This window comes from Protopterus annectens, chromosome 4.part1 (assembly GCF_019279795.1).
Source record: "Protopterus annectens isolate FY-2018-M chromosome 4.part1, PAN1.0, whole genome shotgun sequence".
Classification (NCBI taxonomy): domain Eukaryota; kingdom Metazoa; phylum Chordata; order Ceratodontiformes; family Protopteridae; genus Protopterus; species Protopterus annectens.
In genome coordinates this window covers 618,342,367-618,358,889 of record NC_056734.1, presented here as the reverse complement: position 1 = coordinate 618,358,889, position 16,523 = coordinate 618,342,367, and the positions used below count along the sequence as shown (strand labels likewise).

At 41.6% G+C, this 16,523-nt stretch overlaps 1 protein-coding gene across 7 annotated transcripts in view; it reads right to left on the bottom strand.

Moving 5' to 3' along the window:
* The window catches only part of MFF (mitochondrial fission factor), a 704,737-nt gene that overhangs the window by 541,727 nt on the left and 146,487 nt on the right, over positions 1–16,523 (bottom strand). For 6 of the 7 annotated variants that reach the window (XM_044070424.1, XM_044070420.1, XM_044070425.1 and 3 more), the window contains exon 2: positions 752–996. In XM_044070424.1, coding sequence (XP_043926359.1) covers positions 752–968 — 217 coding nt within the window. In that variant the 5' untranslated portion in view covers positions 969–996. Of the gene's footprint in view, positions 1–751; positions 997–15,938; positions 16,049–16,523 lie in introns of those variants that run through there. The other variant, XM_044070423.1, reaches the window with a different exon arrangement.

The following is a 16,523-nucleotide window of genomic DNA, read 5'->3' as shown; positions in this document are numbered from 1 at the left end:
TCCGGTCTTTTCGATGCTGTGACATAGACCCAACTGGATGTCTGACCAAATAAGAACAGGCACCATAAGCTCCTGCTTCTCCAAGGATTTCATGGCCAAATAACTGGACCAACAGCTTGTTCCCATATACTTCTGTGACTCACAAATTCCCAGCTATTCTAAGATCTGGTTTATAACAGACATGCATTATGCAGACATATGCCTTTCGCTCACTTTCTCTCTCTGAAAACAAAACACTTCCTCACGTTGCACATGCATTATTCCTCATGTCTGTTTAAATTTTATATTCTTATCTCCATTGAGTTGTTATTCTGAAGTATTCTATCATCTCAGACTAATTAGTTCATGAGGTGCACTGATGTTTTTACTACAACCCGCTTTCTCCCAGGTGTACATTGCAAACCATTTTATGGATCTGAATGCACACCCTGAGAAAATTTTGCTGTTCTCCTCAGCACTACTTCCATTCAGTCTGCAGCCTTGAAAAAGTTAGTTCCCAATAAGTAAAAAAAAAAAATATATATATTATCTACAGTAACCACAGTACATGAAGTGGTAGTTTTACGCTAAACAAAAAAACAGTACTACTGACATCATACCTTGTAAAATCTGACTTAAAAAATAGGTTTTCAAAATGAAATGCAAAACTTTTGATCTCTACTAAAAGCCATCAAGGACAAGACAAAGAAGCAGAGTGTTGGCTTCCTTAACAGTTAAATAATTGCACAAATGTAAATAAATAGTTTCTTACCCGCTACAACAATCCTTTCTGGAACTTGCATGGCAACAGAAGGGTGACTAAAACCCGACATTATTCCAGAGCTGGGGTCACCATCTGTTGGTGCAACCTTTAGTTTCTCTGGCACCCTCATTCGCTGGTTAATGCCCTCTGTGTATTCAAGTTCATACTGTATCCGATTGATTTCAGCAACTTCAGATGCAGGAGGAGGAAATGTTGTGCCATTCATTGTGCTGCAGCAAACACAATGTTCAAATCTATAGACAAATAAATGCAATAAAAAAATTCATAGACAGCACATTTTTGACAATGACAACATTTGATATACCTTTAATATTAAGCAATGTTTAAGACAATAATTACTACCAATAATATGAAAATGGGAAAAACACTAGCTGAAACACACCACTCAGGTCTAGAATATCTGCAACTGTACAGTTACCCAGTTTCTCCACAAAAGCCCCATATAGCACTAGTCTTCATTTACCAAACTCTTCTTCTATCTTACAGAACACTACTTCATTTAGAAATTAATTTGCCCAGTACCTTTTCCATAAAGAAGGATGTTCAAATGTTTCACCTCCCATTTGAGAGTATTCCATCACACTTGTTCAAGTAAATAATACCATTTGTTTCAATCCTGCAGATTCTACTAATGCCCCTATGCTCCAAAGGATAAGAATACCCCATTCAATCTATTCTCATAAGGTGCACCTTCAAACCTTTCTAGTACATTTCGTCACTTTATATTGTACTCCTACCCCCCGGCTTGAGAAACTGCTTCAGGTAAAGCAACCAGAGCTCTTTACAAGTAGTACAGAACTCCTGTCTTTTACAAGAGACTTACCTCACTACTTCTAGAAAGAATAATGTATTTTAATGTCTTTTTACCCACATTTACTGCATCAAGTAGACCTGCTCATTTACATAGAAATAATGACGTATAGGTCATTTTCCTACTGTAAATATTCCATCTTGCAATCCATGCCTTAGTTTTCACCTTAAAAATCACTGTGCTGTCATAGAACTTCAACTGTCATATTTACGCACATTTGCAAATTATAATTAGGTTGCCTGAATGCCCTCTCAATCACTTAGCATCATCACCAATACTCCAACAACAGTGTCAAATGCAAAAACAACCTAATCTACTTTCAGCTGTCATCTGCTAAAACAGTGATTCTAGCACCAACCTTTAATGCACTTTATCACTGCTCTCGATGCAGAGTTCCACTCTACCACTGCAGCCTATCCCACCACAAATTCATTATCTACTTCATCTCACAGGCCTTGCTGAAGAAAAATACATGTGTGTGATGATCTCACCATGACAGTAGATTTTTAGAGTACAGGGATCACTTCTGCAGCACTATTCATCCTAAATGAAAATCATCTTATCTGAACATACAGAATATTTCCAGAGTAGGCTGGTTCTGTCCCCATGCAAACGTCTATCAGTAGGATAATGGACAGAAAAGGGAAACAGCTCACACCATCTTTAATTCCTTTCTGTGTGAAAAAGATGGGGACATACCTCTCAATCTCTTGAAGTAACAAATCTGAACAAAGCCTAAATAATGGGGGCACAAAGACAAAAATAGAAACAGATTTTAAATAATGCTCCTATAAACTAATAAAGCGGCTAACATGATTTGGGTTTGCATACATTTTCTAAAGGATATGAAGTTTGAAACTCAAATGTTTGCCATTACTTTGTGATTTAAGTCCTTACTGAATTGCCAGAAAAGCACAATTTTCGTGAGGAACAGACCAAAAACATGAGGCAAAAATCTGGACAGTCTGTGACAATCTAGACAGTTGAGAGGCATGATGGGGAAGGATGTCCCCCACCAACACGTGTGCTTTCTTTCTCACAGGTTTAGGTCTGTGGGGAGGGGTGTGCAAACAGCCTTGTCAAGTTAAACATCCACCTACACATACCAGGGAAGTAAGAATAGGTAGGGGCAAGTATACAGAACCTAAGTTATTATCTGGTGCCCTGTGCAGGCCCCAGATCTGGCACCCCCATTAACTCTCAGTTCAAGACAAAAAGACTTAATCTCTCAAAGTTGAAGACAAAACAAAAAAAATATTCCACTCCAATACCATAGCAGACTGCTTACTACAAAAACAACAAGTAGAGCTTGGTAAGGTTAAAGCTTGCAACTTGCACCCCTCTAAGATCTTGCACACAGAGCAGCCATTCCAGTCACACTACCTCAGCTACACCTCTCCATCTACTGTGACAGTGATTTCAGCATATCTGTACTATGTTCCATCCATCCATCCATCCTCAGCCCCTTTTCACATTTTACACATGGGGTCGGGGTGTCACTTCTGCAGTGACAATCATCTTGAGCCAAGGTTTACATCGCTGGCTATTGCCACAGTAGGATACAACACAGAGGTGGTGATTACCAAAATAGTGCAGATACTGACCACAAGTCTAATGTAGATGAATCCAGAATGCACAGTAAGCCTGTAGTAGCAAGACATGGCTTACTCCTGGAACAGAAATCCAACTTGCAATGATCAAGAGTTGGATGGAAGATGAGGTAGCTACTTCACAGACACTTGGTGCTAAAAATTTTCTAAAGAAAGCTAATCTGGTGGCAAGCAGCAGTAGTGGAGCAAACTTTGACTTGCCTTTAAAATGTTTTCCAAAGACTGTGATAATAGAAGGCTATACAGTTAGACAGCCACTTACAGAAGATGCATTTTTATAATGAGCTGCTTTGTTTTCCTGGCTTAAAGGCCAAAAAAATGTGTTCAAAGTCTCTACATAATATCCAAATTGTCTATGTAAATCAAAAAGATGCAATACCAATTCTCCATTGCTACAGGATCTTGGAAAGACAACTCAAAGTTGAATGGCTAGTTCAAGGCTACTTCTGAAACCACTTAGTGGTGGTGGAGGAGGAAAAGAGTTAGACTTAATGACCCGCTCACTTTATTGAAGGCTATACAGTCATCAGGCCTTACAGACATCCAACATGTATAAACAGCAGTAAACAAGAACTTTTCCAGGACAGGCAGGTGAGAGGAATGGCTGACTGATTCAGACAATGCCAAAATTAATTTTTAATAACTAAATTGAGGTCCGCGGGCATAAATGATCTCCTAGGGGTCTTGGATGAGGTATACCTTTCAGAAAAATTAACAGTACACCTGGCCATTAATGGAGGTTTTACGAGAAAGTAGGACGAGATAGCAGACAGGTGAAAAACTGTGAGGTAAGCCAGTCCTCTGACATACAAAGTGCTCAGGTAACTTAAGACTTATTGTATCGACTCTGACTGAGGCCAAATGCCACTACAGGCAGACTTCAGTGAAAATCTTTTCCATTTTTGTCTTTTAAGATTTTCTTGCTGCTAGCTTCCTAGCTTCCAGCAATATAACTAATACATCTGGATGGAAGTTGTTATAGTGCGGGATTAAGGAGTCAGCCTCCAAAAAGTACAGTTTTGTACCTACCATAAATGTAGATGTTCGAGGATTCCATTGCTGCAGTCCTTACTATTGGGTATAGTCCGCATCCAGTCGGCCCGAATACCAGAGTATAAGGCTGAAGTCGGTCAGGGCGCATTAGTCTGACGTCAGTACGTCAGGGTACTAATGCGCATGACCGGCGTCATATCCTCAGTCTTTTCTTGCCCCAGATGTCAGAAGACCCTAAAAAGACAAGGCCCAAAATACCTGCACCAAAACATGAACAATACATACAAAAATATAAGCATGTAAAACTCACCTACACAACCACCCCTAAACACAGAGGGGAAGGAGGGAGGGTAAATTGGACTGCAGCAATGGAATCCTCGAACATCTACATTTATGGTAGGTACAAAACTGTACTATGTTCTTCGTTTTCCATTGCTGCAGTCCTTACTATTGGGTAGAATCCCAAAGCAGAGGTAAGGGAGGCTGGCAAATCAGAAAGAAGCAGGAGCTGACAACATGCCTTGCAAAACAGCTGTGGCAAAACCAGCCCTAGACTTAGAGTAGATAGGAAGGTGATAATGCTTAGAGAAAGTATGCACTGAACTCCAAGTAGCTGCTTCCAAAATATCCTTAGTTGCCACCCCCCGTAGAAATGCTGTTGAAGTGGCAGTAGCCCTAGTGGAATGAGGCCTAATCCCAGCTGGAATCTCCTTGCCATGATGGGAATAACAAAATGCAATGCAAAAGCCAATCCACCTAGAAATAGTTTGTTTTGACACAGGCTTGCCCTGCGAACTCAAAGCAAAAGAAACAAACAACTGCTGAGACTGCCTAAAATCCTTAGTCCTGCTTAAGTAATAACGCAATTGCCTGTGTACATCTAAAGTATGCAAAATCTTTTCCCCTTTATTTTGGGGGTCTGCATAAAAAGTAGGCAAATGAATAGTTTGGTTTAAAGCCACACTAGAAACCACCTTAGGCATAAAGGAAGGATTAGTACGTAATGATACTCTATCCTTATGGAAAATCAAAAAGGGCTCGACAGCCATAAGGGCCTGCAACTCAGACACCCTTCTTGCAGAAGGAATAGCCAACAGAAAAGCAGTCTTCCATGACAAGTATTTCAATTCAGCAGTAGCTGCAGGCTCAAAAGGTTGTAGAGTAAGTTTTTCCAACACAAAATTGAGATCCCAAGCAGGAGTAGGAGCTCTACGTGGGGGTCTTATATTCTTTGCCCCTCTAAGAAACTGCTTGAACAAAGGATGCGAAAACAAAGGTGGGTCACAATCATAGTGAGCTGAAATTGCTGCAGCATGAATCTTAATGGAAGAGAAGGACAAACCTTTGTCCAATAACTCAGTAAGATATTGAAGAGCCACACTCAAATTAGGCTCAGAAATCTCCAAATTCTTTGCTGTACTCCAAAATAAAAATCTCTTCCATTTTTCTGCGTACACTCTCCTTGTACTAGGTCTTCTAGCTTCCATAATCACATTTAAAACTTGTTGAGGAAGTTGAGACCCGCTGTGTTTCAACACAGAATATGCCAGGCTGTTAGATGAAGAGAGTGAAGCTTGACATTGAGCAGATGACCGTCCTTCTGAGACAACAGATGAGGAATCAGAGGTAAAGGCCATGGAGGCTTCTTTACCAGACTCCGTAGTAGTGGGTACCAGTGTTGCCGAGGCCAATCTGGAGCTATCAAAATCATCCTTGGCCTGTCTTGTCTGACCTTTAATAGTATCTTTGGAAGAAGAGGCAGAGGTGGAAAGGCATACACATGAAGGTTTTTCCAACTGAAAGACAGAGCATCCACTTTCCAAGCTGTGTGATGAAACCCCTTTGTGCAATACTTTGGCAGCTGGTGGTTTAGTGGAGAAGCGAACAGATCTATGTCTGGAGTTCCCCATGACACTGTCAATTTCTGAAATACATGAAGATCCAGTTTCCACTCGTGGGGATCCATGATTTGTCTGCTTAACACATCTGCTAAGGAGCTCTGTGCTCCTGGCAGAAACCTTGCCTGAAGAGTTAGTTGCAAGCTTAGCGCAGTCTCCCATAAAATCATTGCTTGCCTGCATAGAGGATAAGAATGTGTTCCCCCTTGCTTGTTGATGTACCACATGACAGTTGTGTTGTCTGTTAGAATCAACACCTGCCCTGGAAGAAGTAACTCCTTGAAAGCCATTAATGCAAACTGGACTGCTAACATCTCCTTCATGTTGATATGTAGATGCTGTAGTCTGGCAGGCCACTTGTTTTGTATCCACTTTCCATTTAGATGAGCTCCCCAAGCAATGTCCGAGGCATCTGTCGTTAAAATCTGACTCGCCTCTGGCCGGGTCACAGAGAGTCCCTTGTTTAGGTGACATTCCTGAGCCCACCACAAAAATTCTCTTTGAAGGCAAGGTATTATTTGAATGACAGTGTCTAAATCCTGGCAGTGCTGTGTCCATACATTTTGAGATACCATTGTAACTTCCTCATATGCAGTTTGGCATTGGGAAGCACCAGAATACAAGATGCCATGAACCCTAATGCTTGAAGGACTGTCTTTGCAGTCAGCACGGACTGATGAGATAGTTGATGGAAGTAAAGTGATAGACTCTTTTGTTTGTCCGGGGTTAAAAGGCCATCTGGGCTGCTGTATTCAGTCTCACACCCAGAAAGCACATGTCTTGAGAGGGTACTAGACTGGACTTTATTTCGTTCACAGAATACCCTAGGCATCTTAGCACTGCTATAACATATTCCAGATGCTGTAGAAGGTCTTCCTTTTCTTGAGCCAGAATCAGGCAGTCGTCTAAATAAGGATAGATTTGAATTCCTTGTAGCGAAGTAAGCTATCACTGGAGCCAGAACCTTTGTGAATACTCTGGGCAGTAGATAAGCCAAAGGGCAATGCAGAGAACGGATAATGAGAATCTCCAGCTCGAAACCGCAGATACTTCCTGTAACTTAGCCTGATAGGCACATGAAGGTAAGCTTCCTTGAGATCTAAAGTTACCATCCAGTGATCTTTGCCCAGCAGGGGTAAAAGCTGTTGTAACGTCAACATCTTGAACTTGGGAATGTCCAGATAAGTGTTGAGGAGAGATAAATCCAAAATCGGTCTCCACGTGTTCCCCTTCTTTGGTACTAGGAACAGGCGAGAATAAAATCCTAGGCCCCTTTCTGATACAGGGACTGGCTGAATGGCCCCCATTTGGAGTAACTGAGAAACTTGCTTGTGAGCCACTTTTCTTTGTGGAGGAGGAACGTCTGGCATGCCTTTGAAAGGGGGCATTGTATGGAAATAAAATCTGTAACCGTGGTGAATGATGTCCAACACCCATCTGTCTTGAGTAAGTAAATCCCAATTTTCTTTGAAAAGAGACAGTCGTCCTCCCAAAGGAGCTGCCAGACGAGAATCTACTGGCAGCTGAAAAGGCAGGTCATTGGGTCTGTTTACGAAAGGACTGACCCCTGCCCTCACCAGAAGTCTGAGCAGGTGAACTCCCTGTTCTAGGCCTAAAAGAACCTTGAGCCCTGCCCCTACCACGTCTAGACCTACCCCTAGACTGGGAATCATAAGCAGGATATGTCCACCCCTTAGCAGGCCAATTTCTACTAAACTTCGGTGGCTGTACCTGCAAAAAATCTTTAACAGTTTGCATAGATTTAGCTTTGTCCTCCATTTTCTTTAAAACTGCTTCCACAGGTGAACCAAACAACACATCAGACTGTAAAGGAGCATCCAAAATCCTTGTCTTAACATGCTCAGCCAAATTTTGATCCCTCAACCAGGCATGCCTGCGAAGAACAGAACTAGTGGCAGCCACCCTCGAGGAGGCCTGCACAGCATCAAAACCACATTGCAAAGAATGCTTGCCCACTTGTTCAGACACATAAACTAAATCCAGCAATTCTTTACAATCAATACCTTCCGCCAAAGCATCCACCTTAGATTTCAATTGTGAAAGGAGATAATTTTGATATTTCAGCATGTGAAACTGACAATTCAACGCTCTCATGGCTAGAGTGGAAGAAGTATACACTTTCTTACCCCACCTATCCAACGCCCTTGCCTCTTTGTCAGTGGGAACAGGATTTTTAACCACAGAGGCCTTAACACCTTTAGGCCCCTGAGAAACAGTTTCTGGGTCCGCCCTAGGACTCTTAAACAAATACTTATGAGCCTCGGGCACCCTATAGTACCTATCAGGTTTAACAGGAGCAGGAGGCAAAGAATCAGGGTTCAAGGAAGCCTCTGCAAAAACATCTTCCACCACATTCAACACAGGAGGTATAGCTAAGGGCCTAATGCTGGGGTAAAAACAAGAATTCCCTAAGCCTCTTCCTGGAATCAGAGTAATCCTGGCCTTCCCATGTAAAGTGCTCCCTCATGGAATGCAGAGTCTCTGAAAATGAAAAATCCTCAGGAGGAGAAGCCGAAGGAGTGGCATCATCCACATCAGAATCAGAATAATGAGGATACTCCTGCAAATCTTCCGCAGAAGACTCAGAAGCCCCTGAACCCTGTTCAAAACTGTCAAACTCTGGTTCCACCCTAGGCCTCTTATCAGGAGGGCCCATAGAACCTCTAATCATAGTAATCAAATCTTCTGCCATTTTAAGCATATGTTTCTTAGGTACAGAACCCGAAATGCTAGGAGAAGCCCCTACTGAAGCTGAACTTGGCCTACCTCTAAAAGAAGTTTTGGCAACAGAAGGAGAGGCTCTAACTACTTTGGGAAGAGAGGGAAGAATAGTTACCTGAGAAGCCCCCCAGCCTGGCCTGCCTCCTGAGAGGGTACATCCTGTAACAGTAAAGTTTCTGCCTGAGACTCCATAGAAACTCCTGGCAAAACCTCTGGCTCCACTGAGCCTCCTAAAGAACCGACGTCCGGGACTGCCGGTTCATCAACCCTAGGCTTCGCTGTTTTGTCCTTGCGCTTCTTGGGCGAAGCGGGCGTCGGAGCATCCGACGGCATTTTATAATTGCAACGCTTCCCAAACACTAATCTGGCACAGTCTAACCTCCTCTTAATAGTGCGTTTGTTAAACCTAGCACAAGAGCGGCAACCAACAACGTCGTGCTCAGGCCCTAAACAAGGTATACACAATGTATGGTAATCCCTATGAGGTATTTGTTTCCCACAAGAAATACAGTTATTCACTTTCTGACATCCGGTTAAATACTGAGGCAAGAAAAAACCAAAATGTTCCCCAACGGGATACTTAGCCAACTCTGATTCGGTCTGAAACTCCGGTTTCGGAAATATTTCAGAACGCCAACCTGCACTCGCAAAACTGCTTCTGCATCGGACCACGCGGCAAAAAAGACTGAGGATATGACGCCGGTCATGCGCATTAGTACCCTGACGTACTGACGTCAGACTAATGCGCCCTGACCGACGTCAGCCTTATACTCTGGTATTCGGGCCGACTGGATGCGGACTATACCCAATAGTAAGGACTGCAGCAATGGAAAACGAAGAACATCTATACATTTGAGGCTTCTGTGGTTTAGGTTATCTAGTGAGCACCATCTGCCGAGCCAACTAGTTGCAGGACAGTGACAGTCTGAGGGTCACCGCTCTCAAAGTAGCTAAGAAACCATGGCTACAATGGCCAGAAAAAGGAGAGGCATGTTAGGTATGCCATATTTCCTTGCCTTTAAACAATACTTTTGTAAGAAAGGGGATACAGAAAAATCATACATCAGCTCAGAAAGAAGGCAATCATCACCAGGTCTGTTTGCAATAGTTTCTTGAAAAGAACTTCATATGATGGTTATGGGAATAAGGCAAACATTTATCTCTACAGTCCCCTAAAGTAGATCATATTGTGGGATCACAAATGATCAAGCCTCTGCTCATGCCATTTGCTAAATAGTCTACTTATATGGACCAGTAAAGCATTCTGCTCTAAAAGAACACAGAAGTCCTTTAGAGATGGTTTTACTGACTGGTCAAACTCCAAACCATCATTATTAGCCTGCAGAACTGGCAAAAAAAGTGTTCACCCTTATAGTAGACCTCTCTCTTTTCCGGTCTCGCTGGGACTGGACCTTAGACTGGATAAACTAATGGCAGGTCAATCAGAAAAGCATACAAAATAGCATTTATTGGTTGTAAATCAGATTAAAAAATGATACACATATGTTTTATGTAAATATTTATTCAGTGGAAGTATACACAAACAGAGGGAAAGTCTTGTAAGGTCAAAGTTTCAGTTTTAAGACATGGCTTCTAATTATACTGGCAATGTGTTTGCTAGTATGTGGAGATCATGAATGCGTGGATCTATAATACGTAAAATTTAAGAACTTTGCTTACAGGAGCATGTGAGTGAGGAAACAATGGCCAATATGGCTGGGTAACTCACAGGGACCACAAGTTTGTAAACTCAAAAATTCATAACAATGGTCTGAGGGCTAGAAGCATTTAGGGGAGGATGATAACATGCAATTAACAGGGCAGTGGCAAGACGTAATTGGTTACTTTATCTACTGATCACTGGATTGGTTGTTGAATTAGCTGATACAGTCACTAAATACAGGCAAGTCACTCTTATCCGGTCTCTCTTTAACCGGGCATTTAGGAACATCTTGGCTTATCGTTTAATGTTAAAATGTTAAAACACTGAAACAAAAAAAAGCTTGCTATACATAAAATACAAACTGTAAATTAATTTTTGTTTCAATATTTTAACATTTTAGGATTAAAACGATAAGCTGAGATGCTCCGAAGTGCGTGGAGGAGGAATAAGTGTGTCCTTCTCTGCTGTCTGCTGCTACAACACAAATTTGAAGGCTGGTTAAAAGGAGGCCGGATAAGAGGGAGTCTACTGTACTTGTTTACACATCACAACAGTGGTCTTGTCTGTAATCACTGTAAATGCCACAGATTATATGAATGTTTAAAAATCTGGTTTGCATAAATCAAGCCTAGGCTTTTCTTATTAGCATTTTTGTTTTATTTACTTATTTTTGTTTGCTTGTTTACTGGGGTATCCATTGGATCAATACTGGTAAATTTCAGTTGGGCAAAAGCATTTCACAAACACAAAAGTAGAAATGTAACCAACATTAGCTCAAATTAGTTACACAGTTTTTCTGCTAGGATATACATACACACACATGGGTGGAATCCCAGGGGTATATTTTCTGTTTCCCATCCAGTTATCCAGGTTGCGCTTAAAAAGGGGTAAAGAGGCACTCTGCTTGATGTGGAGAGGGAGTCTATTCCATAGATGGAGAAGTCTCTGAGATACAATTCTGTCCTGCCAACAAATCCTGTTGATGCCACAGACTAGGTTGAGGCCATGTGTGCGGGTTACTCTAGTGGAGCTTGACTTGTGGATATGCAGCAGTCCCATCAAGGTGGGGTCCCATGATCACCTTGTACCCCAGACAGAGGTCACCTGTGAGGAGTCTGTATGAAACAGAGTAGAGGGATAGGGCTTTTAGCCTATCTGTTGTATGGTAGATGTTTGAGGCTCTGGCTTCTCCTGGTGAGGAACCTCTGTGGTCTCTCCAGCTGCTGCATGTGCTTTGCAAGGTACATGCCGAAAGGTGTGTTGTACTCAATAATGGGCTTTATAAGGGAAGAATACAGGGATGTTATCACCTCCTTGTTCCTGGATGAGATACCCTTACTTATGAGGTGGGCTTTGTAGAAGGCTTTCCATACCACGAAGCAACATGGTGGTCAAAAGTCAAGTTGCTAATAACCTGGGTGCTCAAATCCCTCACAACTGATTGAGTGCTTAGGACGTTGTTATTAATGTGATGATTTGTGGGGACGTCACTCTCTCTACAGGGGATGGTGATGCAATTTTTGGTATTCAGCTTGAGGCCATGTTTCTGGCACCAGTCATTTGTCTGATTGAGACCCTCTTGGAGGATCTCCACATCACTAGGGGACTTGATGACAGCACCCAGCTTGCAGTCATCTACAAACCTTGTCAGCCATAGCCCACTGGTTTTGGCCTGCACCTCAGAAAAGTATATCACAAATAACAGAGGCCCCAAGACAGAGCCCTGGGGTACGTTGGTTGTTACATGTCTACTGCTTGAGGTGGCTTCCCCTATTTTGACTACATGTGTTCTATCAGTAAGCCAGTTAGCTATCCATCTGGTAACATATGGACGGATGCCTAGTTGAGAGAGTTTATCTATCATGTTAGAGTGGGGAATAGTGTCAAAGGCTTTGGCCAGGTCAAGGTAGGTGGTGTGCACAGTCTTCCCCTCGTCCATGGCTTTGGTGACTGTCTCAAAGAAGTTGACCAAATTTAGCAGACATGACCTCCCCTTGATGAAGCCAAACTGTGTGGGATCAAGTGTTTGGAAGTTGCCAATGTCTTTGTTAATGAGGTCCAGGATAATCCATTCCATGGCCTTGCAGATCAGGCTAGTTAGGCTGATGGGTCTATAATTTCCAGAATCGGTGGACACTCCACCTTTGTGTAAAGGGATAACAGTGGCTGTCCTCCACTCAGCTAGGATGAAGCCAGCACTCGGGCTTTGGTTGAATAGGGTGCCTAAAGGTGCTGCAAGTTCATGCCCGAGTTCATGTAGGATGCAGCCTGGGATGTTATCGAGTCCCATGGAGGCTGTATTTTTTTTGTCTTTCAGAGACCAGTGATGACCTGTTCCCTAGATATAAGGAGAAGAGGGCAGGTACTGAGGATGTCCTGATTTACCGATGTGGGGACAGAGGGGTAAAGTTTTCACTGAATCTGTCAGCCAGCAAGTTTGCTATACCTACAGCATTTGTATATGTGGTGTCCTTGTCCACCAGTTCTGAACAGATCTGGGTGCTTCCTTTGAGGTTGCGGACATATGTGAAGAAGGCCTTATGATTGTCTCTAGTAGATGTGGCCAATTTGGACTCAAAGTTTGCTTTGGAGGATTTCACTAATGCTCTTATTTGCTTGTTCAGACTAAGAAGACATCGCTTCCAATTGGGCAACTGCTCCTTCTTGGTCTTGGACAGCAATTTTTTTTCTTTTTTTTTATAGAGTCTATTTATTGCAGATGTCCACCAGACAGGTTTAATCTTCCTTGTGAGGATGATTTAGTCCCGTCAGGTATTCTGATTCCGTGCATCTATATAAATACTCATATAGTGCTTTGGTGTAGTTTTGGATACTGGTGCCAGTTCCTACAGAGGGAGAGAGCGCTGTGAAGCTGTTTATACCATCCCTCAGGAGGCTGTAATCAGCTTTGGAGAAGTTTTTATGTCTGATCCTAGCTAGAGGGGGGTTGGGGGAGATGGTGACTTTGAAAGTGACTGCTTAGTTTAGATTACATCAACCTTAAAAGTAGAAATATTGAAGTAAATTCAACAGAAGGCATCCTGTGTGCAGTTTGTACACCCACCCACAACATAAGCGTATTTAACAACAGAATGCATTCTATCAAAATATTTATGCACTCTAAGCCATGTTCATTGGAAACAAAGAATGAAATCACGGAGTACTGTGACCTTTACAATTAAAGTCAGACTCTGTAAATGTGTATACTGTGCAAATGTTAACGTTTTAAAATTTTTTAAATACTTTGTAAAAACAAACAATTGACATGTTGGCAATGTCTGCTGTTTAGACTCCATTTTCCCTACCCCTGATACAAATAAAACAATGAACCATATAATATAGAGCATCATGAGCCTTTGCATAGTCTAAAAGCAGTTCCAAAGACTGACTTTGTAAATATGCACATACAGTGCATGTCCTAATGTTTTGAAACTTTTTGATACTTTGTACTTACACATACTACTTATTCGTGTAATGTTTTCTGTTCAACTTCTATATGAAAGTGTGATTAAAAGAGGCAAAATCATACGGGTCAGTAAGGCCTGCAACATTATGAGTGCATGTTGTCTGAATTCCAGATTTCCAAGGAAAGGAAGTGGCACAGTGTCACCAGTTTGTCACATGGACTTTTTTAACAAGCATTCCAGATATGCAGATCTGTCCCCGAAACAGGTATTGTACACAGTATAATCAGAAAAGTCAAATCCAGTCCTTTTTACCTGTTGCAGCTATTTCTCAGTGGACATTATAGTTGGTCACTTTGGTAAAAGCAGCTTCTGCAACCAAAATGCCTGCAATGTGAAATAAGGCCTGGGAGGAGAGGTTAGCAGTCGATGACATGTCTACCTCCAAAGTGGTCAAGGAGAAGCCAGGAGGTAAAGCAGACATCAGGCTCAAGAGCTGGAATCCTGCCTCAGAAGCTATGGCTCCTTGGAGCTATATGATGCAAGGGTAGTGTTCTTCCACTCATTGGTAACATCTTTCCTTGGGGAGTCTTCTCTCCTTCTAGTACTACTTTGTGGCAATGCTACTTTCTATGACACTTTTTGGAAAGCAGAGAATCTCCCATGCTAGCAGGCTAGCACATTACATTTTAACTGTGACAAATGCACGAGGACCTCTAGTTTTTCCGTATCAGAAAGGCACGAAGAGAGGCTCCCCTGCCTATACATGTCTTCCTAGTGAAACCTAAACAAATCCATCTACTACCAGGAAGCTCTCCTAAGCAGAACATACATGAAATGTAAAATCCTTCAGTATCATCTGGCTCCCACAACTGTAAAAGGTTTTTCAGGCAGTGGAGAAGGAAAAAAAAGGCTACCATGGAATCATTCACCACAAAAAAAATTAATAGAAAAGGGATTCCCCCAATGTGGTACTTACCTGTTAAGGTTTCTACGGGTTAGAGGCTCAAAGGCCAACACCACACCAAGTGGCATAAACTTAACTGCTGAAATTCAGCTTATGCATGTGGCATAAAAACAATTTTAGACAGTGTAGTGGACTAGACTGCTTCCCTTTCCCAAGTGTGGGTGAGTTTGTGATGACCTCTCACTCTCATATTTCCTAGCTGGCACATGCAACACACCAAAGATAGTACTCAATTCTGGACTACCTGGGTTTCACCTTCTGTGCCAGACACAGCAATACCTACAGTGCACATTTCCAGCTTGTGTGGTACCTTCAAACCAATAAAACAATACTCAGTAAAAAAAAAAAAAAAAAACTGGCAAAATGTAAAAGAATAATCAACATGGCCCTCCAAAACTACTTTTAGGGAAGAATTCCAGCCCTGAATTATATTACTTCCAAGTCTGTCAAATATAAAAGTATGCATTTTCCACTCAGAAAGCCAGAAGTTTGCTTAGCCTTCTCGTGATAAGCTGCTTCCAGCAAATTTTTACCTATGAGAAACTGAATGACAGCTGAGGCCATAATTTAAACAAAATCACAACCATACATACATTCGGGTCTATGTTCACACATCAAAGAAAAACTTAATCAAACGGCAATTCCAAGAACAGTAATCCATGAACGTCACTTTCATCGAACAGTGAAATCATAAAAAAATTACTGAAAGGTAATAGGTGGCCAACAACAAGGAAGTACCACACTGTATAAGGCAAAGTAAAAAAAACCTTTTAAAATTTGCCCTTTTCCCCCACTGTAGTGGGTTACTTCCTTGTTGTTGGCCAGCTATTACCTTTCAATGATTTTTTTAATGATGATTTCAGTTTTCAATGAAAGCGATGTTTACGAATTATTGTTCGTGGAATAGGGGTTTGATGAAGTTTTTTTTGGATGTGTGAACATATTCCCAGATATTCATGGTGTAGTATAGCAATAGTACTTTCTTGGAAGGTGCATATGCTACAAACTTAGAGGTGGCCAGTGAAACAAAAGATGCAACCGTGATTATGATACAGGCGATTGGGGGTTTAAATAAAGAGTGAGATACCTGTGGAGATGGCTTGGAAAGGTAGAAATGGGTCACCAACAGCCAACATTATCTCACGGAGAAAAAGCGACTGCCCACTACAGAAGCATCTTCTGGTGAAAACAACCCTGGAAGACAAAATGCTAACTAACTATGTGTAAAGAAAACATACTAAGCACACAAAAAAATAAATAACTTCAAGCACAGTTATAACACAGATCCTGTGTAAAAAACAATGCTGCTTTTTCATCAAAACCTGTACTGTTAACAATAGCACAGTACTTACAAGTCTGATGGTTGTATATCTCAGGAAGTTCAGTTATGATGCCTTGTAATCAACTGGAAGTGATGAGAGTTCTGTAAGTAGCATTTATAATGAAAATTTTTTGTTTTTTGTGTGTAAAAAGCATGTCATGATAAAGAAAATATATGGTTTTATTTAAATGTATGTGAAAGGTCCAGCTGGACTAGTTCATAGTAAAAATACAAAGATTATTTTTGTGACAGCATGCTAATGCTGACTGTGAATGCTGATGTAGGATAACTGTGAACTTAAAAACATAGTTCTTCATGTGATATGGTTTAGTACCACAAATACTATGTATA